The sequence below is a fragment of the Typha latifolia genome, chromosome 8, assembly GCF_019914945.1.
Source record: "Typha latifolia isolate L0001 chromosome 8, TyphaL0001v2, whole genome shotgun sequence".
Lineage (NCBI taxonomy): Eukaryota > Viridiplantae > Streptophyta > Magnoliopsida > Poales > Typhaceae > Typha > Typha latifolia.
Window position 1 is genome coordinate 11086031 of NC_133093.1, and position 25185 is coordinate 11111215.

General features: G+C 38.1%; 5 protein-coding genes across 5 annotated transcripts; 4 read left to right on the forward strand and 1 right to left on the reverse strand.

The window, feature by feature from the left end:
- The first annotated feature begins 1671 nt into the window (after positions 1 to 1671).
- LOC140793836 (endoribonuclease Dicer homolog 1) lies at positions 1672 to 11579 on the forward strand. Its single transcript, XM_073145574.1, has 19 exons — positions 1672 to 3015; positions 3089 to 3202; positions 3859 to 4069; positions 4210 to 4604; positions 4689 to 4914; positions 5081 to 5253; positions 5360 to 5482; positions 5651 to 5811; positions 5893 to 6126; positions 6287 to 6437; positions 6543 to 6725; positions 7760 to 7921; positions 7996 to 8091; positions 8188 to 8816; positions 8975 to 9075; positions 9152 to 9351; positions 9524 to 10438; positions 10520 to 10684; positions 10782 to 11579. Exons 1-19 carry the CDS (start codon positions 2089 to 2091, stop codon positions 11331 to 11333), a joined length of 5718 nt encoding a protein of 1905 aa, XP_073001675.1. The 5' UTR covers positions 1672 to 2088; the 3' UTR covers positions 11334 to 11579.
- Positions 11580 to 13193: 1614 nt separating this feature from the next.
- LOC140794329 (peroxidase 5-like) lies at positions 13194 to 15274 on the forward strand. The gene is made up of 4 exons (XM_073146335.1): positions 13194 to 14056; positions 14176 to 14364; positions 14524 to 14689; positions 14801 to 15274. Exons 1-4 carry the CDS (start codon positions 13832 to 13834, stop codon positions 15199 to 15201), a joined length of 981 nt encoding a protein of 326 aa, XP_073002436.1. The 5' UTR covers positions 13194 to 13831; the 3' UTR covers positions 15202 to 15274.
- Positions 15275 to 16186: 912 nt separating this feature from the next.
- On the forward strand, positions 16187 to 17994 carry LOC140793869 (peroxidase 5-like). Its single transcript, XM_073145622.1, has 4 exons — positions 16187 to 16510; positions 16611 to 16802; positions 16911 to 17076; positions 17409 to 17994. The coding sequence occupies exons 1-4, from the start codon at positions 16298 to 16300 to the stop codon at positions 17816 to 17818; spliced, it is 981 nt and encodes a 326-aa protein (XP_073001723.1). The 5' UTR covers positions 16187 to 16297; the 3' UTR covers positions 17819 to 17994.
- Positions 17995 to 18682: 688 nt separating this feature from the next.
- LOC140794303 (syntaxin-52-like) lies at positions 18683 to 21788 on the forward strand. Its single transcript, XM_073146287.1, has 7 exons — positions 18683 to 18850; positions 19921 to 20131; positions 20404 to 20505; positions 20712 to 20815; positions 20891 to 20991; positions 21081 to 21125; positions 21458 to 21788. Exons 2-7 carry the CDS (start codon positions 19923 to 19925, stop codon positions 21587 to 21589), a joined length of 693 nt encoding a protein of 230 aa, XP_073002388.1. The 5' UTR covers positions 18683 to 18850; positions 19921 to 19922; the 3' UTR covers positions 21590 to 21788.
- Positions 21789 to 22168: 380 nt separating this feature from the next.
- On the reverse strand, positions 22169 to 23657 carry LOC140793859 (heavy metal-associated isoprenylated plant protein 44-like). The gene is made up of 3 exons (XM_073145607.1): positions 23222 to 23657; positions 22991 to 23066; positions 22169 to 22909 (listed from the first exon to the last, which is right to left on the reverse strand). Exons 1-3 carry the CDS (start codon positions 23423 to 23425, stop codon positions 22593 to 22595), a joined length of 597 nt encoding a protein of 198 aa, XP_073001708.1. The 5' UTR covers positions 23426 to 23657; the 3' UTR covers positions 22169 to 22592.
- Positions 23658 to 25185: the final 1528 nt, after the last annotated feature.

The following is a 25185-nucleotide window of genomic DNA, read 5'->3' on the forward strand; positions in this document are numbered from 1 at the left end:
CAGTTCGTCGCAATTAATTTGTCTTTAAAAAAAAAAGAGAGTAAAAAGGCATCGAATTCGGATCCTATAGTTATGCTCAGTATCCACTGGATTATATTTGGTTCGACTCCGGTTCGAATTTTGGAATAGTTACTAAGAGCATCAGCCGTCGCCGCATGCATCCGTTGTCTATATATATATATATTATAAAATATTTCATCCACAATTTTGCTAATTTGTTTCTTGTTAATTGTCCTCTGAAAAATATGTGACTCACATAAATGTTTGGATATTATAAGGCAATTAGAAGGTTTTTTATAGTTAAAAAGTCAATATGTTATGTAAAAATAAGCGGCAGTACTAAGGTCTATATGTAATTATTCTTAATATTATCTTCTATGTTTTGAAGTAAATAACACTAAAATGTGATAATATACAAAAACTATATAATATTGTATAAACTATTTTATTTTTGGGATAAATAAAAATTTTAATCAAAATTTTTTTTTTAGAGGTTTGGTTGGAAAAAGAATGATAAGTGATAGGGATAAAAATATGAGATAAGACGTTAATTATGATAGTTATGATGAGGGATAAAACTAATAAAATTAATTTTATTATTATTTTTCCTAGTTTAATATGAATATATATTTATTTTGGAAAAATATGAAAATATTTGAAATTAAATATAAATTGTAATGTTTTTGCAACTATTATATTATCATATCATAAATTTTTTTAGATTTTTTTATCAAAAAATAATTTAACTTAATTCATCATAAATATTGCAATGTAAATACTATCACAAATAGAATTCAAATAGACATTTAGTATCAGCATATTTTCAGAGCACAACATTTTTTAATTTATTATATTATAATCATATTACAATCCAGTAATTTGGTAATTATATTAATTTAGCAACATATAATAATATATTATAGTTATATTATAATTCAGTAATTTAACTTTTTGAAAGAGGCAATTCATTAATTTAGAAAATTAGGATAAATTGTGAGATATCGCCATTTTCTCATCTCAATTAAAAACTAGAATAAAAATATCCGGATAAATAGAGTTTGTTTATTTTCTTATTCTGACAATAATTTTATGAAATAAAGAAGAGTTTATCCCGGCTAATCTCACTTATTCTAACTAACAAAACATAATAAGTCCGTCAGTTGGTAGTTTGCAATTTTACAATGGAAACGCAATTTCTTTCAGGGGTAAATTTGATATTATCAAACTTACTGAACGACCAGTTGTACAAAACCAACCTAAAAAAGAATTTAGATTACATGAGGGTGTGAAATGAAAATTCCAAGACATCCACTAAGTCCCGAGTCCGGACACCTCGACTGGCTGGGAACAGTTACTAATCTACTCACGAATGGGAACCAATCTAAAAAAGAATTTAGATTATATGAGGGTGTGAAATGAAAATTCCAAGACATCCATCAAAGTTCCGAGTCCGGACACCTCGACTGGCCGGGAACAGTTACTAATCTACTCACGAAGCCCATTCCTCCCCTTCTCCCGTGTGAACGCAACCGAACTACTTACACGAGCAATCCACCGAACTCCCTCGCAGCAGTTAAACTAAACCACCCCATCCCCACACGTGCGACCAAAACCGCCTCTAAACCTAAATGGTCTTAAAATAAAACCGCCCACCCACCCGTCTCTCTCTCTATTCCACTCGAAATAAACTCGAATCTGCCCCCACCTATCTCCGATTCCTCCCTTTCTCCTCTCCTTTTGCTCTTCCCCCCTGCTCCAATCTCTCTCAAGAATCCATCCCAAAGAAATCGAGATAAGAAGCGAAGAGAAGGGAGAGAGAGAGAGTCGCGTTGATACACCGATCGAATCTTCATCTCGCGAATAATATCTCGACCTCCGTTATATTTTCAGTTTCTCTCCTCAATTCTTGCGTGATTCGTACGGTATATCACCGCTCTTCTCTCTCTCCTCCTCCTCCCTCTCCTCCTACTCCTCCGTAGAAGAAGAAGAAGAAGAAGAAGAATAAGAAGAAGAAGAAAGGAAGTCACTTTTCTACTCTTCCACTCCTCTTTTATTACTCTTCCTAGTTACTTGAAAGTTGTGGCAGATATGGGAGACGACCCGGCGGTTAATGGAAGCCACTCGACCTCCTACTGGTTCGACGCCTGCGAGGACGACCGCTTGGTCGGCATCGACTTTGGCAGCGCCGCCGACTTTGACCCTTCCTTGCTCCCCGCATTCGACAACGGCTGCGACGATGGGTTCCTCTCCGAGATCGATCGCATTCTCGAGAGCATCAACTCTGAGCAAAACCCAGCTCCGCCACATCCACCACCTCCACCGCAGCCCAAGATCGAGGATTCGAAGGAGGAGGTGGCTGCGGCAGAGAATTCGGCGGTTGTGAATTGTACTGTGAATGGAAAGGTGGAGTCTTTGGATAGTAGCAAGAGGGGTAATTCTGTTTCTAAGAGAGATGGAAGCTCATTGAATGGGCATTGGAGGAATGGGAAGAGGATGAAGGAGGAGAGAGGAGGAAGGCATAACTGGCGGAGGTTTGCGCGCGACCGGGGGGAGGATTGCGGTGATCGGAGGAGGCGGGATGGTGATTGGGGCCGGAAGAGAGAAAGGGATGGCGGTGGGGATAGGAGGGAGAGCAGGGGGTATTGGGAAAGGGACAACAAGTCCGGGAAGGTGGTGTTTCGCGTCGGTTCTTGGGAGTCGGAATATGACAGGGAGGGGAAGAGGGCAAAACAGGACAGCCTGGAGAGGTCTAGGGCAAATTCCGAGAAGAAGGCGGAGGAGGAGGAGGAGGAGGAGGAGAGGAAGGAGAAGCCGGTGGAGGAGCAGGTGAGGCAATACCAGCTTGAAGTGTTGGAGCAAGCCAAGAGGAGGAATACGATTGCATTTTTGGAGACAGGGGCGGGGAAGACACTCATCGCGGTGCTCCTCATCAAGAGCATCTCTGAGCAATTGCTCAAGGAGAGCAGGAAGATGCTGGCCATCTTCTTGGTGCCAAAAGTTCCTCTTGTTTACCAGGTACTAATTCAATATCTATAGAATATTTTTTATATTTTGGTATATTGTTGCTGAGGGAGGGAATCCATTACAGCAAGCGGAGGTCATTCGGGAGAGGACTGGTTATAGAGTCGGACATTATTGCGGGGAGATGGGCCAAGATTTCTGGGATGCTCGGCGGTGGCAACGTGAATTCGAATCTAAACAGGCAAGTATTTCTTTTTTCAACCAATTCTTTTTTATTCATTTTCTTGCTTCTAGATTACTAGGTAGATATATGTTTCTGCAATGACTATTTCTCTGCATTCTCAGTCCTGTAGATGTAAATAAGTCTTTACTCGAAATTGGATGGATAATTTAGGAGAAGATGGAATCAACTGCTTACTTTTTTAGTTCCTCCACGAATAATTTTATGTGGTTTGAATAGTTCACCAAAGGAAAATGACTTTGCAACTATGGTGTGCTTCTTTAAGTATGTGAGAGAAACTGGCGTTGTTTGTTGGAGGGTCTTATGTGCAAGATAAACTGCATAGGATATCTTATCAGATTGGCTTCCAGCCAACAAACTACGTTTTTCTGTAATTAGAAAGAGAAAAGTCATCCACCTAGTGTGAGTTCATTCATTCCTTTTTTTGTGGTTTTTGTGTATAATAAACTTGGTTCATTTTCTTCCATCAGTTTCCTCTATAGCTGAGTTTGCAAGTTCAGCTGAGGACATTTTCCTAGTGAAATTTTGGACTGAAGTATGAAAAAATGTTGATGCATATGGTGCTATTTTTTTATTATCTTTTTGAGAAACAGCAAGAGACCTTCATACTTCATCGAACAAGATATTTTGCATTAAAAATGAGTCCTTCTTTGCAGGTATTAGTTATGACAGCTCAAATTTTACTAAACATCCTCAGGCACAGTATAATTAAAATGGAAGCTATCCATCTTCTAATTTTGGATGAGTGCCATCATGCTGTAAAAAAACATCCATATTCTTTAGTGATGTCTGAATTCTATCATACAACGTCGAAGGATAAAAGGCCAGCTGTTTTTGGTATGACGGCTTCTCCTGTCAATTTGAAGGGTATGGTCCTTTGTAGTTTCTCTTGCATAATTTTATTTCCATTTGTTTCCTTTCTCTGCTAGCCCTACTGATATTCTTTTTTCACAATTTTAGGTTTCTTGTATCTTGTTAATACAAAGTATCAATTTTTCTCGGTGCAGGTGTTTCTAGCCAAGAGGACTGTGCAATCAAGATCCGGAATCTTGAGAGCAAACTAGATTCTATAGTTTGTACAGTTAAAGATCGAAAGGAACTGGAGAAACATGTCCCTATGCCTCTAGAAATTGTTGTCCAATATGATAAGGCAGCTACTCTGTGGTCCCTGCATGAGAAAATTAAACAAATGGAAGTTGCTGTTGAAGAAGCTGCACTTTCTAGCTCTAGAAGAAGCAAGTGGCAGTTCATGGGAGCTAGAGATGCTGGATCAAGAGATGAGCTGCGCCTGGTGTATGGTGTTTCTGAAAGAACTGAAAGTGATGGTGCAGCTAATTTGATTCAGAAGTTGAGAGCTATAAATTATGCCTTGGGTGAACTAGGTCAATGGTGCTCCTATAAGGTACTCAATTGTGCCAAGTAATCAGGTAGGAAAACCTTATTACCATATCATCATTTTTAACAGCTCTCGTAAAACTGTTTTCAGGTTGCACTGTCATTTTTGACAGCTTTGCAGAATGATGAGAGGGCAAATTACCAACTTGATGTCAAGTTCCAAGAATCATATTTGAAGAAAGTTGTTACTTTATTGCAGTGTCAGCTATCTGAGGGAGCTGCTCCCACTGAAAATGATACCAATGTTGCAGATACATGCAATGGTGACAGCCATAGCATAGAAGAACTTGAGGAGGGAGAGCTGCCAAACAGTCATGGTCAGTGCTGCCATGTGCTCATCTTCTGAAAGCAGATGATATCCAAGTTTCATGTCTGCTATCTAGATTAGTCTTTTAAGTTATATTGCTTGAGCAATGGTGATGTTCTCTTTCAATTTTGCATAACTTCATCTGACTTTGTTTGCATTATGATACACTCTTGTAGCTGTTTCTGGTGGTGAACATGTGGATGTCATCATTGGAGCTGCTGTGGCAGATGGAAAAGTTACTCCTAAGGTGCAGGCTTTGATTAAAATACTTCTTAAGTACCAACAGACAGAGGATTTCCGTGCTATCATTTTTGTGGAGCGAGTTGTTACTGCACTAGTTCTTCCCAAGGTTAAATTTTTAAGATTTTTATTGTTCGTGTATGCTGCATTTTGAAAAGATTTTTTTTTTTGTAATGAGCTTGAATAACTTTAATTTAACTTTTATACATATCCAGGTCTTCACAGAGCTTCCATCTCTAAGTTTCATCAAATGTGCAAGTTTAATAGGACACAACAATAATCAGGAGATGCGCACATGCCAAATGCAGGACACAATTGCTAAATTTCGTGATGGTCGGGTATGTTTTTCTGTTCCTCTCTTGATTTATGACTTAACTTTTCAAGTCTGATTAACATCACAGAATTTACATGTTTTAAGTGAAGTTTTAGCATGTGTTGACTTCTTTAGTGTAGAAGCACTGTAACTGATAAGTTGCAGGAGTAATTTTTTTGCATCAAACGTTCAGGTTACTTTATTAGTAGCTACCAGTGTTGCTGAGGAAGGACTTGATATTCGGCAGTGCAATGTAGTTATTCGTTTTGACCTTGCAAAAACTGTTTTGGCCTATATCCAATCTAGAGGTCGTGCACGAAAGCCTGGATCTGACTACATATTGATGCTTGAAAGGTACATGATTGGAATTTGAGGCAGCTTGTTTGTATTGTTACTAATGTCTTGCTTTGCTAAACTAAGTTGATGTGCTGTCAGGGGAAATTTGTCACATGAAACTTTCTTGAGGAATGCCCGTAATAGTGAGGAAACATTGAGAAAAGAAGCTATAGAAAGAACAGATCTCAGTCATCTTAAAGATACTCCTAGGTTAACTCCTGTGGATATATTACCTGGTTCAATGTATCAGGTGGAATCAACAGGTGCTGTTGTCAGTTTGAATTCTGCTGTCGGGCTCATCCATTTTTACTGTTCCCAACTACCGAGTGACAGGTACTTGCTTTTGTTGGGATCTTAGTATATTGTCTTATCACATGACAAACTTTGGTTTCATATTTATGAATTATTTGCTTTTTATTAGATCTTAATATATTGTCTCTTCTCACATGACAAACTTTGGTTTCATATTTATGAATTATTTGCTTTTTATTAGATATTCAATACTTCGTCCCGAGTTCATTATGGAAAGACATGAGAGGCCGGGGGGCTCAACTGAATATTCATGCAAGCTTCAGCTACCTTGTAATGCTCCATTTGAGAAGCTTGAAGGTCCTGTATGCAGTTCAATGCGCTTAGCACAGCAAGTATGATGCCTTAAAAAATCAGAAATAAAAAATGTCTCTCGGTGATGTAATGTGGCATAGTTAACATTAGAATGATAGTGAACCCATGTTATCTTTATTGTGCAGGCTGTATGCTTGGCTGCTTGTAAGAAGCTACATGAGATGGGGGCATTTACAGACATGCTTTTGCCTGATAAGGGAAGTGGGGAGGAAGGTGAACAAGTTGGGCCGAATGATGAAGGTGATCCTCTTCCAGGAACAGCACGACATAGAGAGTTCTATCCTGAAGGTGTGGCAGAAGTTCTGCAGGTGAGTTCATTTTATACTGTCAACTTTTTCACAATGCTAATGTTTGTTTGAAGCTCCTAAATGAATTGCAATAAGACAGTTCTCTGTGGCAAATGTCACGTTATTTGACTAAGCTATGGATTTAAAAGAAATTAATTCACTTTAATGATTTGATTTCTATAGCAAATTCATGCCCCTACATTTACCATAGCCTTGCGGGAAAAAGCTAAGCCAAATGATGGTCTGACATCTTTGTTTGTACATTCTTTTTAGCCATTTTCTGTTTTCTTTGAGTTCTGTAAAGTTTTTGTCTATGATGAGTTAATACTGAGAGAAGTCTGCATGCTTATGCACATAGAGCCACAGATGTACATGTATACCACAATTAGCAAATAGTGCTGTTTTAAGCTACTCTTTGGATTATCGAATAATTTTTGGTAAGTTCCCTTTGATTCCACAAGCATAGTCATAGAATAGGTTTTTCCATGGAACTCAGTTTCAACTGATCCCGATCCTAAGCCGATACCCGATCAATATCGAGTCGGGATCGGCTGATCTTGCCCAATACGAGAGAGAGAGAGAAAATAAAATAAAATTTGGCTTGTGGCAGTAAGAGAGGAGGAAGAGAGATAGGATTTTTTTTAAGATAATACATTTTAAAAATTTTAGGCTTCATATGTAAGTAATTTTTATTTTCTTATTTTATTATCATTTTTTCTAAGTCTTTATAAATTTTTCTGCATTTTAAAATAATATTTATGATTTTACTTAATTAAAAAATAGTTCAATTCGATATGAGCGATCGATACAGCCGATACGAGTCGTATTTTGTTTTTCCGGAAGGCTGATCTCGATCCTGATACCGCGTTTCGGAACCTTTGGTGTTTCCCCTCTTTCTTGTTAGATGACTTCTTATTGGCAAGGCAATATTCTATTTGATAGCAATATGCAATACTTTTCCCTGAAGATGTAACCTTTTACCATTATTTCTGATTATTGTGAGATTTTTGGTTAGAAATTATCTGAGCCTCCGAGAGTTTCTTCTGTGATCATAGGGGGAGTGGATTTTATCTGGAAGAGATGGCTGTCATGATTCTCAATTGTTTAAACTGCATATTTATGCTGTAAACTGTGTTAACGTTGGGACTTCTAAGGATCCATTTCTTACACAAGTTTCGGATTTTGCTGTCCTTTTTGGCAATGAGCTGGATGCAGAGGTATATTGAACCATCATTTAACACATTTGAATCTGGAGATTTTGATATGAATCTCTCATACAAGTTATTTGCAGGTTTTATCGATGACGATGGATCTCTTTGTTGCTAGAACAATGATAACAAAGGCATCTCTCGTCTACCGGGGTCAACTAGAGATAAAGGAAACTCAGGTTAGTTGCCCTGTCAATATTTTTAGCATATATAATCATATGAATGGCAACTTTTTCTGATATTCATATTCATCATTTTTTATACTTTCTGTTTAGCTTCTTTTGCTGAAGAGCTTTCATGTTAGACTCATGAGCATTGTGCTTGATGTTGATGTTGATCCCTCGACTACTCCATGGGATCCTGCAAAAGGATATCTTTTTGTCCCACTTTTAGCTGAAAGCTGTCTTCATTCTGCAAAAGAAATTGACTGGACTTTGATCGAGAACATAGTGAAGGCTGATGCATGGATGAATCCACTTCAGAGAGCACGCCCTGATGTTCACCTTGGTACCAATGAGCGAACACTTGGTGGAGATAGGAGGGAGTATGGATTTGGAAAATTGCGTCATTGTATGGCTGTTGGCCAGAAAGCTCATCCTACATATGGTATCAGGGGAGCTGTTGCGGAATTTGATGTTGTGAAAGCTTCTGGATTAGTCCCCAGCCGTGATACTATAGGATGCACTGATGATGTTTATCTTACTCGAGGCAAATTATTTATGGCAGATTCTTGTATGGATGTGAAAGATCTTGTTGGGAAAATTGTAACTGCAGCACATTCAGGGAAAAGGTTCTATGTGGACTCAATTCGGTTTGATATGAATGCAGAGAATTCATTCCCGAGGAAGGAGGGCTACCTAGGGCCGCTAGAATACAGCTCATATGCTGATTACTACCGGCAGAAGTAAGATGATTATTTCTTAGTTGGACATCTATATATGAAGCTGTTACCGCTCTATAACTTGAACATTGGGATTCTATTATGATAGCATGCTGTGGCTATGGCTGTCAGACTATATAGTGTTTTACTTTTACATCTCATTTCCTTTTCCTGACTTGCAGATACGGGGTAGAGTTAATTTACAAGAAGCAGCCTCTCATACGAGGACGTGGTGTTTCATATTGCAAGAATCTTCTCTCCCCTAGATTTGAGCATTCTGAGGGTAGCAATATCCATCCATATGTCTCTTATTTTTCCCTTATGCTCCTTTCTTATAAAAGTTGGTTTTCCACTCACAGCACGAGAAGGTGAATCTGCAGAAAACCTGGACAAAACATATTATGTATTTTTACCACCTGAACTCTGTCTTGTTCATCCACTCTCTGGAGCCCTTGTTCGTGGTGCTCAAAGACTGCCCTCAATAATGAGAAGAGTGGAGAGCATGCTTCTTGCAGTTCAGCTGAAGGATACCATCAAATATCCTGTCCCTGCTGCAAAGGTACCTCCTACACAATCGTTTTTCTTCTCCATGCCTTTTATACTATCTTAAGAGAACATCTGGTCATCTGCGGTTATGTTTATTCCTCTTATGTTGTGCCTTAGGTGTTAGAAACCATTCGTTTGCTTCTTATCTGCTTGTCTAGTCTAATTGAGAGCATATTCTCCCGCAGATATTAGAAGCCTTGACTGCTGCTTCATGTCAGGAGACTTTCTGCTATGAAAGAGCAGAGCTGTTGGGTGATGCATATTTGAAGTGGGTTGTTAGCAGGTTTCTTTTCCTAAAATATCCCCAAAAACACGAGGGACAGCTGACCAGAATGAGGCAACAAATGGTGAGCAATATGGTTTTATATCAATATGCCCTAAATAGAGGGCTTCAATCTTATATACAAGCAGATCGTTTTGCCCCCTCGAGATGGGCTGCTCCAGGAGTGCTTCCTGTTTTTGATGAAGACAGCAAAGAATCAGAATCCTCCATTTTTGATGAGGAATCTCCTGTTGTTGAGACTGAAGTAGAAAAGGATTTCTTTGATGATTTCATCGACAATATCCGAGAAGATGGTGAAATCGAGGGTGATTCTAGCTGCTATAGGGTTCTGTCTAGCAAAACTTTAGCAGATGTTGTTGAAGCGCTTATTGGAGTCTATTATGTCGAAGGTGGGAAAAATGCTGCAAACCACCTTATGAAGTGGATTGGGATTCAAGTGGAGTTGGATTCTCAAGATATTCCTTCACCAAAGCCTTACAACATACCCGAAAGCATAATGAGAAGTATCGACTTTGATGCACTTGAAGGGGCACTGAATATCAAGTTCGAAGACAGAGGCTTGCTAGTTGAAGCCATTACACATGCTTCAAGGCCATCATCCGGTGTTTCCTGTTACCAACGTCTCGAATTTGTTGGTGATGCTGTATTGGATCATTTGATTACGAGGCATTTATTTTTTACATACACCAACTTGCCTCCTGGCCGACTCACAGACTTGCGAGCAGCAGCCGTAAATAATGAGAACTTTGCGCGGGTTGCAGTGAAACACAAGCTGCACATGCATCTTCGTCATGGGTCAAGTGCACTGGAGGCACAGGTTTGCACTTTTATTTTACAATCTATGATTCATTTTTATAGAAAATTTGTCTGAACCGTTTCTTTTTGGTTCTCTTTGAAGATTCGGGACTTTGTGAAGGATGTTCAAGAAGAGCTACTGAAACCAGGCTTCAACTCTTTTGGTCTTGGAGACTGTAAGGCTCCGAAAGTTCTTGGAGACATTGTAGAGTCTATTGCTGGTGCAATTTTCCTTGACAGTGCACGTGATACTTCAGTAGTCTGGAAGGTAATCCTGAGTTCTACAGCAATGACTTAATCAGAAAGCTTGCAACAGATCTCCCTAAAAGTTTGCAATTAATATTTCCTTATACTTCTGCTATCAGGTATTCCAACCTTTGCTGCATCCGATGGTGACTCCAGAGACTCTTCCAATGCATCCAGTGAGGGAGCTCCAAGAGCGATGCCAGCAGCAGGCAGAGGGTTTAGAGTATAAAGCAACACGGACAGGCAACATAGCTACTGTCGAAGTTTTCATCGACGGCGTGCAGATTGGTGTAGCTCAGAACCCACAGAAGAAAATGGCGCAGAAATTGGCCGCAAGGAATGCCCTCGTCGTCTTGAAGGAGAAAGAGGATGCATCAAAGAGGGATACAGAGAAAAATGGAGAGAAGAAGAATGGAGTTCAGATGTTCACGAGACAGACCCTTAATGACATCTGTCTGAGAAGGCAGTGGCCAATGCCCCAATACCGATGTGTCAACGAAGGGGGCCCTGCCCATGCTAAAAGATTCGTCTATGCAGTGCGTGTTAACACATCTGATCGCGGATGGACTGATGAGTGCGTTGGGGATCCCATGCCTAGTGTTAAGAAAGCCAAGGACTCCGCAGCTGTTCTTCTTCTCGAGCTTCTCAATCGGTGTTATCCTGATGGCTAGTAGTTTTGTTATTGTTATTGCTCTAGTTAGTATTGTAATAGTAATTTATACTGTATTCATTTAGTTATTTCTGACCTCGGCTCAATGGGAGCCTTCTGTGAAAGGGGAGGGCTATTTTTCGTACGAGTGAATCGTTGTCTAGGCATTAATTATTTATTGTTTAAATTTGTATGAGGGAAAATATGCTTGAGGTACTTTGTAAACATCCACTATTTTTCACGTTTAACACAGCTTTCTTATTGTCTATTCTAGAATAAATATTTTAATTTTTAATATCAGAAAAAGAGAATTAAGTTATTTTAATATTTAATTTAATGTTAGCATAAGAAGAAATAATTTATTTGATATGATATAAAGTTGATATTAAAGTATTAAAAAATATTTGAAAATTTATGATGTTTTATATTAAATAATAAAAATACTCTTAATTGAATGTAAAGATATAGTAATAATATATATTCATTTAAAATTATAATATTTTCTATTATATTTGCAGAATTAAAATATTTTATATATTCTCACTAAAAGAAAATAATTATACATTGGGAGATAATTTTCAATTAGTGCGGAATTACAACTCTGCACTATATTCTTACAAGCTCACGCTACGAAAAAAAAATTATGTACTACAATAATATTTTTAAATATTATAGGGAAAATAGCTATATAATATAATATTTTTAAATATTATAGGGAAAATAGCTATATAATATAAGGTAATTTTAGACCAATACATAGTTATAAGTCTACACTGCCAAAATTAACCTTGTACTTTAATAATATTTTCAAATATTACAAGAAAATATCTATGCAGTGTGAAGTTATTTTGTAAGAGTGCAGGCTTAATTTTCTTAAAATAATTTTTTGAATAATTTTTTAAGTTTAAGAAAAAAAAAGACTGAATCTCAACTATAAGTAAAATAGACTAATATTTAAGAGAAGAAATAGAGGATAGAGAAAATCTCATTGTAGCTAAGATGAGTGATATTAAAAAAAAAAAAAGAGGGAGAGAGAGGATAATCTCAATTATAGTTAAAGTGATGTGTAATTAAAAATTATTTAATCAAAAAATAAAATAGTAATTATGAGTTAATATTAAATTATTTTTAAAGAATTGTATAAAATAAGATGGAAGAGAACGATGAATTACTGTACCAGAATTAAGTAGCTGTTTAGTTATTATACTAAAATAAGAAGATTTATTTTAGAATAAGACTATTTATATTCAAGAAGTGAAATGGGCACATGCAGCCATTTCGTGACCATAAGATTTCTTCCCTCAGCTGGCATCTTCCACGGTTCTTAGGAGTTCATATTATAAGAATTTCACACGGTAATTGATTTGCCGGATCTTGTTCATATGCACTAGGTGTCAGTAAGCATTAAGATACGTCGGATACTTGTTTGGCATTCCATTATATGCTGCCAAATATATCGATTACAGGACTGTAGACTATCTGATACTCTTCAGTGTCAGACAGGTATAATGCTTATCCAACACGGCCTCTTTGTGAAAAAATACAAAAGAAAAGAAGTTGACAAATGGAAACGAAATAAAATACGTCGACTTCTCACACGCTGGCGTGATTCCTGCCGTCTATTGAGGCTTAAGTTTTGAATCATTGAAGAACATCGAGTCCAACAAAGAGTGCCCCAATCTTATTGTCCGATAGCAGTCGCCTTATGTCGATAAAAGTCCATGCTTTTAACCTTTAGCTAACATCTCACATTCCAACTTCGCCTATAATTTGGTCATATCTGCATGACCAAACTCGTCCAATCAATATGATCTTCTGCCACTGTACTATGCATAACTCCATCACCATAATTAATACCCTAGTGGCAATGGACGCCGATCCTGTTTGATTTATCCAAATGTGCGTTAATGTATTAATCATGTTTGTCTACCAGCCTTGATAGCGTTCGGATCGATCGATGTGCAAAAATTCATAAAAGAAAGAATAACGATAGCTCCTGTTTATCCTGCCATGCATGCACCGAACTCTAATTCCATGTGCGGAGCTTGTGAGAAGATGCAACTTCTTCAACGTATGGCCTACAAAACCGCATGCCATCTTTGGCACTATGCAACCGTGACAGCCAACCATTTTCGTCTCCATTGGTTAGTTTAATCTCCTCATCGCTCGATCACACCCTTGGCTAATAGTTTAGTGCCTCCTCCAGTACAAATCCACCTCGTTTCATCTCTTTCCTCTCCATTTCCTTTCTCCACTTGATCTTTGTTCCTATAACGCCATGGAGCCCAACTTGTATTTTGCCAAAATGGCCTTTTCCTATGCTGGCTACCCAATTGTTTCCATGACTTTTCCCCGTGTTCCCATATGCAAATTGCTTTATCTAATTGATAACCACGAGACCATTGCTCGTTACTCATATGTATATATATATATATATATATATATTGAGGTGGAAGAAGAGGACTACAGAGTGTGCTTGTGTCTGTGTGTGTGTGTGTGAGAGAGAGAGAGAGGGAGAGAATGGGGCTTAGGAAAGAAGTATTGTTAGCTTTCTTGGTGGTCTTCTGCTTGAGTAGTAGAGAGATCGAGGGTCAGATAGTGATAAGGATTCGGATAGGGTTCTATTTTGGAACATGCCCCCAGGCCGAGCTGATCGTCAGGGACGAGGTCAGGAAGGCGATCGCGAATAACGCCGGCGTCGCGCCGGGGCTCATCAGGATGCACTTCCACGACTGCTTCGTTAGGGTGTGGATAATTATGGATAAAAACCATACACTATCACTGTTTAATTTACAAATCCGATCCTCTAATATTCTAAAATTTTGACAGATCTTATCTCTGTTTGTAATTGTGAATATTGATAGGGGTGTGATGGGTCGGTTCTGATCGACTCGACTGCGTCGAACAGCGCCGAGAAGGACTCTCCGATCAACACTAGTCTTTTTGGGTTCGAAGTTATTGACAGAGCCAAGGCAAGACTGGAAGCTGCTTGCCCGGGAGTGGTCTCCTGTGCTGATATACTCGCCTTCGCTGCTAGGGATAGTGTTGCTCTGGTAATATTCCTAAAAACCCTTGCCTACAAATTAATCCTGTTAAAAGAAAAAAAAATGAGAGGAGAATAATTTCATAAAATCAAGATGGAATATTATGTTATTTTTTTTAAAAAAAGAGGGTGTGAACTGTAAATTTGAGTGAAAGTTATATGTGAGCAGACAGGTGGGTTCAGTTATCAGGTGCCATCTGGGAGAAGAGATGGAAGGGTATCATTAGCCTCAGAAACATTCGGTAATCTCCCACCTCCTTCCTTTAATCTCGACCAACTCACTCAAAGCTTCGCAGCCAAAGGGCTCTCCCAAGACGAGATGATCACTCTCTCTGGTAAGATAACAAGAAATATAATTGGGAGGTTGAGATATGTTATGATTACATTGGTTTAATTGTGACTCCTAAGTTTAAATTACTGTTAATTTACTTTGGCTCCTCGATCAGGTGCACATACTGTAGGCGTGTCCCAGTGCAACTCCTTCAGCAGCAGGCTCTACTCCTTCAACTCCACAGTGAGCCAAGACCCGAGCTTGGATCCAACCTACGCTATCCAACTCAAGCAGCAGTGCCCGCAAAATAGCAACGGGGTCGTCCCCATGGACCCTCGAAGCCCCACCACGTTTGACTCGAGCTACTACTCCAGCATCCTGGTGAACCGTGGGCTGTTCACTTCGGATCACACGCTTGCCTCGACCGCCGCCACTGCGGCCAAGGTCAGGGAGAACGCCTCCAATGAGGCGCGGTGGAAGTCCAAGTTCGCCGCGGCCATGGTTAAGATGGGCCAGATCGGCATGCTCACCGGAAGCAACGGGGAGATCCGTTCCAACTGTAGGGTTATCAACTGAGGGTGGAGAGGTTTTTCTGATGATCACCGAGTGTCTATTTATCCAAATGCAAACAATAAAATGATGTTTGAAATATGGACGTCTTTCTTAACGCGCATATTTGAGGCTCTGATCTTGCCAGCTCTAATTGTGCGACTCTTCTACATTCGCTTTTGAGTATGATAGGAATCATCAAATTAATAAAGAAAAGCACAAAGTCTCGAATTATAACTTCATACATAAAAAGAGAGGGAGAATAGAATGGCAATCATTTGACATAGTCACACACTTAAACTAAAGTAGATAGCACTACTAAGAAAAGCAAAGTGTCAATCTGCGTTATTCCACTTGATTCCACTTGAGAGTCTCTAACTTAATTAGAGGCTTTAATTAATTAGAGTGGATGATCTTGTTCCCATCGACGGCACTATCTATGCCACATTGCCACATGACCATCTCCAAATTAAGCCGCCCACCACATACTAAGCAATGTAAGTGCTATATGTCAAATAGATTATGTACATCAAAAGATTAAAAAAAAGGTCTTAGCTATCCACTCCAATTTTGCCACCTTAATTTGGTCAGCTCTCCATGACCAAGCTCGTCAAACCACTATATCCCCGCAGCCACTACTATACATACAATGTAATATATTATATATGTGTGCTCAAATCATCGAATTGTATGCATGTATTGCATCCATAAGTGCCCTCCTGACTTCCATTGTTATTTTTAATCTCGTAATGCTCAGAGAGCATGCAGCATGCATTTGGTGGAGGGCTCTACCGACATTGACGTGCCTTGTTTGATCTCTTCTTCACCATCTCCCTCTCCCCTTCCTCCAGTAAACTTTTGCCAAAAGATGGACTTCTCAAGACCCACTCATGAATTCCAGCCTGTTCTCCATATCGTATCTACCGCCCCCTAAGTGATAACTTGCCTAACTAGTCCTTTTTATATAATTGACTTGTATATATATATAGATGTAACATTGTGCTCTAGTTTACTTATAGAAGAGGGAGTTAGAAGAGATAAGAGAGAGAGAGAGAGAGAGAGAGAGAGAGAGAGAGAGAGAGAGAGAGAGAGAGAGAGAGAGAGAAGAGAGAGAGAGAGAGGAATGGGGTTAGTGAAAGCTACAACATTAGCTTTGGTGGTGTGTTTGTGCTTGATTATTGTGCATGTAGAGTCTCAGCTTCAAGTGGGGTTCTACCAGAGCACTTGTCCTCAGGCTGAGTTAATTGTGATGGATGAGGTCAGGAAGGCCATTTCTAGTAATGTGAGTCTGGCTGCAGGACTTCTAAGGATGCACTTCCATGATTGCTTTGTTAGGGTAATTATATAAGAATCCATCAGTTAATCATTTATTTACTCCTATAATTGTTTGATAAGTTTTTTAACCTTTACTTTTTGGCTATATAATTTGCCTTTAGGGTTGTGATGGGTCTGTACTCATTGACTCAAACTCGACAAACACTGCAGAGAAGGATTCTCCAATCAACAATCCCAGCCTTCACGGGTTTGAAGTCATCGACAGTGTGAAGACGAGGCTGGAAGCTGCATGCAAAGGAGTTGTCTCCTGTGCTGACATACTCGCCTTTGCAGCCAGGGATAGTGTTGTCCTGGTAATTAGTCCTAAATCTAGTCTTATATACTAATTAAAACATCTTAAGTGATGTATGATGTACTCTTATGCACTTTTCTTTTCTTTATTTCTTTCTTTAAATGAACAGACTGGAGGTAGAACATATCAGGTACAAGCTGGAAGAAGAGATGGAAGCGTCTCATTGGCATCAGAAACATTCTCCAATCTCCCAGCTCCAACTTTTGATGTCAGCCAACTCACTCAAAACTTTGCCGACAAGGGGCTCTCCCAGGATGAAATGGTCACTCTCTCTGGTAAGAGTTAATTGTAGACTAGGGATGTAATCAATTTGTGACCATAATCTGGATGTGTACAAATCACACACATCACATTCACTCTAGTCGTCAAGACTGTTGTATGCATGCGATTGATATACTAATGTAATATTCCTATGTCTACCTCGCAGGGAAATTAATTTTGAACCTAGGAAAACTGATCGAGTTTGACTCATCTAAATTTAAGCCAAGTTTAATGTAACCTAATAATGAACCGAGCTTGAGCCAGGGTGTAGGAATTTCCTACTTACATCAAGCCCACCTTTTAATTTAGGTTCACCATGAGTACTCAATCTCTGTCCATGTCTCAGGTGCACATACCATCGGCCGTTCTCACTGCGGCTCCTTCGACAGTAGACTCTACGACTTCAACGCCAGTGTGAGCCAAGACCCGAGCTTAAATCCAACATACGCCACCCAATTGGCGCAGCAATGCCCACAGAGCAGCAACGACACCAGCCTGGTTGTCCCAATGGACCCTCGTAGCCCAAACACATTTGATTCGAACTACTACGCCAACATTTTGGCGAGCCGTGGACTGTTTACATCTGACCAAGTCCTTTTGTCGAACACCTCGACTGCAGCCGGAGTGAGGGGGAACGCCTTCAATGGGATGCTTTGGAAGGCTAAGTTCGCTGCGGCAATGGTTAAGATGGGCCAGATTGGTGTGCTAACGGGAAGCAGTGGGGAGATACGTTTGAATTGTAGGGTTGTTAATTAAACTAATTAAAGGGTATGAGGTGTGTGCTGTCTTAGTTATGGTGTAAACCTTTTGTAATGGTTGGTTCATACATAGCCGTGTAATAATAGAAAGGGTAAATTACAAATTGCACCCTTTATAAACTTCCATTTATCACTTTGCCCCCTTATAAATATGGTTGATGAACTTGGTTTTCAGACTATGTGAAACTTGCTAATTTGTTTTATCGAAAAAATTTTAAAAATAATTATTGGGGAGAATTTTTCCCACCATTTGCATATTAAAATTTCTTAATTGTCCTTCTTCGTTATTAAATTTACTTATTATTATCATATTGTTAAAACTTTAAAATAAATGCACTTTCAACATCTTTTATCTTATACATCTAAGATTACAAGCTCAAATCTTAATTATCATAATAAACCTCTCTTTTGAATATGGATGAAATTTTTTAATCATCTTAAAACTATGGGTAAAAAATTAATACTCATATAGAAATTATAACAATTTAGAATGAAAAAATTAATTGTTTAATATTATTCTAAATCACACGGGGTAAAGATAATTAAAATTTACGCTAATAGAAATCCCCTATATTTTATCTGGAATTATATATATATATATATATATGTCTCAGGAAGTATAAAGACAAGCAATTTGCTCCCTGAATTATTTAAAATATATAAAAAAAATTATCGGGGCAAAGGTTAAATTATACCTTAAAATTTTCGAGGAGTGTAGTGTGATATTAATTCTAATTAAATGTCATTTGGATTTGTGCACATAACTTGGATTGAAAGATGGAATGAGGAGTAACAAAATACAAAAATTATGTGACAATATTTTAATTATTTTTCATTGATGAAGTTCTAAGACTTATTATTTGATAAACCATTGAAACTAGAAGCTTCTAATATAAATCCGAGCAAGACAAACACGAAAGCCGACTTAGTTATCACGTCTCTCCGATACGAAAAGGGTATAGAAGAGGGAAAGCAAACGAAAAAGGGGAAGAGGAATCCGTCCTCTGTTGCTCCTTCTCAACCGAAAAAGGTTCTCAATTCATGCTTCAATTCTTCTTCTCTTCTTATTTTCTCGTTCTATTGATATCTGTAAGTTGTATACTGCCAATCGCTTCTTCTCCTTTTGTTTTACAAGAAGTTTCTTGATACAATTCAATAGTTCTTGTTTCTTTTTTGGAATATTATTGATTAGTTGGTATGGTTAGTAATTTAGGGTTATTCCGTTGTTTCTGATATTTTAATTGGTTTATTAGATCAAAGGAGTTTTGGTAAAATTGGGACTAAGATTAGGGTTTTAGGAATCAATAATTCGATGTTTGGGATCGTTGGTTTCATGGTTGATCTCGAATCAAATGTATGGCGAGTTGAGATTAGGCTGAATGATCATTAGAAGAGGAATAATGGAGAATGAAAAGAAACTAGAAATATTTCGGAAAGAAATTTATCGCGGTCTATTTAGATGGTTGATCATCGTGTTATTGGTGACAATTGATTCAAAAGAAGCAGAAAAGTTCAGGCAAACTCGAAAGAAAGTTTGGCCTTTTTAATCATTACTTAAATTCAAGTTGTAATTGCTTGGAAGACAGTTGTGATATAATAAAGTATGATCATATTCTCTAATTTTCTGGGTAAGTATAAAAAGAAGGTTTGTGGATATTGGGAATATAGAAAAGCGTGTTTGCATTTTTTCACTTCCTTATATTGGTGTTAAATGAAGTTTATTCCTATTGGGAGGTTGTTATTAGCCAAACTGTGAAGGAAAGTTTTTTGGTAGCTTATGGATTTGAATCTTCTAAAAATGAATTTGTTTTTTTCCCCCACTTGCTGCATGCGAATGGATCCTGCTTCCTGCATCACACATATCTAATTTTGCAGGTCCTCTTTTCTTGTGTTATCACATTTCAGTAGCGTGAAATCAAAATTATATATTCTAGCATTTTTACCTCTGTACAACATGATATCTTGCTCGTGATGAAATCTAATTCTTCTACTTACTTTTCTTAGTTACACAAGTGTCTTAAGATTCGATTTTTGCTCAGTAAAAGTTTTAAGCAAGTAATCTAACTTAAAGAATCTAATATTGGTGCATTTTCTCTGCAGTAATGGCGGATTCATGGATGAGGGAGTTCAACGAGGCTTCCAGGCTTGCTGATGATGTTAGCGCCATGATCTCTGAAAGAGGTTCTTTGCCATCATCTGGTACAGATACACAACGTCATACATCTGCAATTCGAAGAAAGATAACAATTCTTGGTGCTAGACTCGATAGCTTGGAGGCCCTTCTGTTTAAGCTTCCTAGTAATCAACCAATGTATGCTGTCTCTGTTTTAGCTTACTACTCTGCCAGAAGTGATAACACTTCTACTATCTTTTAACAAGCTGATATTGCTGTTACTTCTCTGTTCTAGCTTTTCACTTTTTCCCTTAAATCAGGGAACAAATAATTAGAGTTCTATCATTGAATACTTGCTGTTTGTGACCCTATATATACACACACTTATATTTGTTTGTGTGTGTGTATATATACCTTATTTGCTTAAAGTTCTAAACCTCAATGTTTCTACCAACCTCTGGTTTTCGCAGCACGGACAAGGAGTTGCATAAGCGTCAAGATATGGTTTCCAATTTGAGATCTAAATCTAAACAGATGGCCTCTACATTAAATATGTCAAACTTTGCCAACAGGTTTGTCTCTACGGCGTGTCAACCTCTGAAATGACATCTCATCTCTTGCAGTTGTACTACAACATAATTTTATGGTTGCATTACCTGGATGTCTTTTTATTCTTGCGTTCTATTGTGAGCTAACTGTTGACAGGAATTATTAAAACGCCTTTTGTTAGATAACCAGTGTTTATATGAATATAAGCAAATCTATTTGTCAAATTTAGGGAAGACTTACTTGGACAAAGTAATAAAGCAGTCGATGAGTTAAGCCGAACTGCAGGTTTGGATAATCATGGTATTGTTGGTTTACAGAGGCAGACTATAAAAGGTACTTGATTTGTTTTGCACTTTATTAATACTCAACTTTCTCTTGATGCTTAATGCTATTTCTCACACTGCACAGAGCAAGATGAGGGCCTCGGTAAGTTAGAGGAGACAGTACTTAGCACAAAGCATATCGCTTTGGCAGTTAACGAAGAACTTGATCTGCATACAAGATTAATTGTATGTACCCTCATGGCACGAAAATAACTTTACCTTTTGATTTTTTAGTTCAGCTATGGATGATGACAACCTTAACTTCTATAATGCAGGATGACTTAGACCAGCATGTGGACATAACAGGCTCAAGGCTTCAGGTATTTATGCGATTGGCTATTTGAATTCATATATTGCACTAGCATTATCGTCTTGATTGGTGTTAAGATGAAATCAGTTCCAAAATTTCACTAGAAAAAGCTTCTCAAACTACCTAACTGCTGATGTATCGTTCTGCTTAAATCTTAATATAAGACCAAAAGAAAGCTAGAATTGCCATCGAAATTGTGAATTTATACTTTTATTGCTTCATTAAGTATTGTTGCAAAAAATTCCATTTGAGTTTTGACTATGTGAGAGGAGTTTGAGTAAGCTAACCATCTTTCAAGCATAGGGAATTCTTCTGACTAATATTTATGTTATTTTGATTCAGCGGGTGCAAAAAGTGCTAGTGGTTCTGAACAAACGCACAAAAGGTGGCTGTTCATGCATGTCTTTGCTCTTATCCGTTGTTGCAATAGTGATACTCATCGTTATAGGCTGGCTTCTCATCAAATACTTGTAACGATGGAGCTTGATTGCTCTTTGCTTGCTTCTCCGTTTGCCAGTAGTTGCTTTCAAATGAGCACACTCTGGAACTTTTAATCTTTCTCAACAGTGAGGTTTTATTTATTTTTCTTATGTAAAGAGCGCGACTATGTGAAGCTGAAACCTGTAAGAGACTATTTTGTGTGGATATATATAAATGTATTACAATTTGCTCATACTTGGTGCTCTGTTCTTTTTCTGTTGCAATAGTGATACTCGTCTGGCTTCTCATCAAAGTACTTGTAATGACGGAGCCAGTGCTTGCCTTGCTGCTCGTCGGGAGTTGCTTTCACACTCTGGACCTTTTATCTCTCTCCACAGTGAGGGTTTGTTCATTTTATTATGTAAAGAGCGAAACTACGTGAAGCTGAACCCTGTAAAAGACTATTTTGTGTGGGTATAAATGCACCACAATTTGCTCATACTCGATGCTCTGTTCTTTTTTCATTGATCGCATACCTATAATCTTTTGCATGTATGTCAAAATTTGTTGCTGTTCAAAATACACTCTTCAATGCATCCTAAAGAATTTGATATCTGAATACTCATATCTATCTGGCTTAATCTTGCTCCCTTTGTCATATAATATTTAAGAGATTTTTACTACTTTTCCGCTTTACAATTCTTATCTATTAATTAGATAAGTTTCTTGAAAGGACTTCACATATATTAAGTCTACACCTACATGTTCCTTGATTCCAGATCCTTTTTAGGTACCAACAAGTGCATCCATCATAGCATAGGGAAAGAAAGATCTCAACAGGGTCACAGGAGTACCCCACACCAACCGCATGCTCTACAGAACCACTCAATTCCAAGTGCATGCCGAGAACCTCTGTTCACATGCAGAGCTACTTCTTCACTTAAACCAAAAGCTAAACAACCCAAACCCTCGTTACATCATTACACCCAGATGCACGAACATCATAACAACCAGTAGAGCCCTCAACTGATCATCACCATTACCACAAACCTTAGCCTCACATGACATGGCAAGCATTGACATCATCGTCGTTGAACATGTTGCTGACCTTGTCCTCCCCACGTTGGGGGACCGGAACGTGCCCGTGCTTGTCGCCGTTGTACCCGTGCCTCCAGTAGTTGTAGCTCTCCCTGAAGGATTCCTCGTCGCGGAAGTAGTTGTTCGCCGACGTGAAGTAGAGAGGGATGTCGGGGTTCGGCCAGAACTCTGCCTTCTTGCCGCTCCTCCTCACCTCCTTCAGAACTTTGTTACGGTCGACGTATCCGGTCACCGTCACCTTCTCCATTGGCAAGTCCACCTCCACAGAGTCAACTCCTATAAATATTCAATAACTCCTTAAAAAAATGGCAATTTATATCATATATTTACTTATTCTTGTGTTATATATATTATCACCTCTTAGTTTTAAGAGAGCATGCTTGACAACCCTCTCGCACCCTGTGCAACACATCCTCACTTTAAGCTCCACTGTCTGCAAGAGAGACAAAGTGTTAATTAAAAAAAAAAAGAAAAAAGAAAATATGAGACAAAGATATGAACTAGTTAATAATTAATTCCAAATCCTGAAAGAAAACTTCAAAACAGAAACGGTCGAGAAGAAGAGAAGTAGAGGACTTGTAAACATACCTGCAAAGAGAGAGGCCTTCCCTTGCCCATCCTTCTAGTATGGTTGCTGCCTTGAGAGTAGTAGAAAGTGTCACTGCTGCTGTGGTTGCTGCTATAGTAGTAGGAGTTGCTTCTATTACTCCGATATCGATCTCCGCGATGGCGAAAGGGATAATATATAGTGGAGAAGATGGAGTCTATAGCCCTCCCAAGAGCAGTTGCCATGGTTCACTTCTTCTTCTAGCTTTAAAAAGAATAATGCTTGGATATGGTAAGAGACTTAGTTAAGGCAAGCAGCTCAAGATATTCCCGCTGAAGGCATCACTTTATTATTATCTCTTGCGTAATATTCCTCCATGGCTAAGTTACTCTTTCGAAATAATTCAGCCTTTTGGGCAGGGAATATGGTATCTAAAAGACACCTCTCCCCCTCTTATTAGTGCTCGAATTCTGGGTCAAGAGCCCCCACCGAGAGACATGCAGCTTAGTTTTATTACATTGGAAAGAGTGAATAAAGATGGGTTTCAAAGAGGGGGGGAAAATATATTTCGGAAATCGATCTTTTTATGCCTTTATTCAAAGTCTTTTGAGAGGCCTATATCCCATGTGTGAGTGACTTGGGCTGGCTAACAAAGTTGTGTACTTATGGTGTCCAAGCTTTTGTACACATTACATGCACTTAGTTTCTCTGCCTTTCTCTCTCTTTTGGTAGCTTTTACAGCAAAATTTGGCTCACCACCCATGCCATGTTCACTGTTCCATTGATATGGGTGATAAAAGTTTGCCATGATTTTGCTAGGAAAAAGAAAGCAGTGTCATGATCATAGGATATTATTAAGATGAGAGCAGCATTCAATTCTTTGATAGAACCAAAATGAATTTGAGTGTCTCTGAATGAATACTCTGAGGCTGACCGTAATTGGGTTGCTATACATATGATTTAAACTCGACCTAATCTATTTTTTTAAATACTATTTAATTATTAAACTTATATATTAGAAAGAGTTAGATTATAATTTGCTCATCTATTCCTGATCTTTAATTCTTTATATATATATATATATATATATAGAGAGAGAGAGAGAGAGAGAGAGAGAGAGAGAGAGAGAGAGAGAGAGAGAGAGGGAAAAGCAAACCCTAGGATAAAACTATTGTTGCTAGATTAGTGCTTGAATGCAGACCTATGTTGCAGCATGGATCTGAGCATCATAGCATTTAGAGAAAGATATAATTGGAAAATATAATTATGATGCTTTAAAGTACTATGTCCAGTACAGGCTATCATAGAATGGTAGAGCTTTAGCATCAAAGAATCCTCCAACTAGTAAATAATCCATAAATTCCACCAGTGAGTGAGCTAGCAATTAAAGATTCATTTAACAAAGATTAATCTTTAATCCATGATGCTTAAATTATCTTCTCATAGAAGCCATAGCAGTGTAACGGAGACAAGGCCTAATTAAGATCATTATATCAAAAGCTAGAAAAGTGTTGAGTCTAACACTGCCAAAATTGAGGTCAAATCTTTCAAATGTCACTAATAATGATCCAAATTCTCTTTCGGCCATGATCTTGTCTTCATCATGGCCACTAATTAATCTTTACCAACAAAATTGGTTGACTGAAATTTATTTAATTAATGAGGATTCTATCTTAAATATTTTAAGTTAATCAAATGGTCATATTGTATATTAAAGAAACAGCTTATTGCTTACTGAGCATCATCATTACAAACCACTCATCGCAATTGCATTTTGCTCTAATTTATTGGGCTAAGATCATAATGGGAGGTACGGTTTTGATAAAAGATAGTTTGTCAAGGACGAAAAAGAATAAATTAAGATGCTGGTTCTATAGGGCATTCTCAGTAGAAAAATTAAATTAAATGTTTACTTTTGCATAAAAGCCCTCGAGGAAAACACAAATCATTTCGTTCTACATGTAGTTTATGAAAACATTGCTCAAATCTTAAACCCTAAATCCTT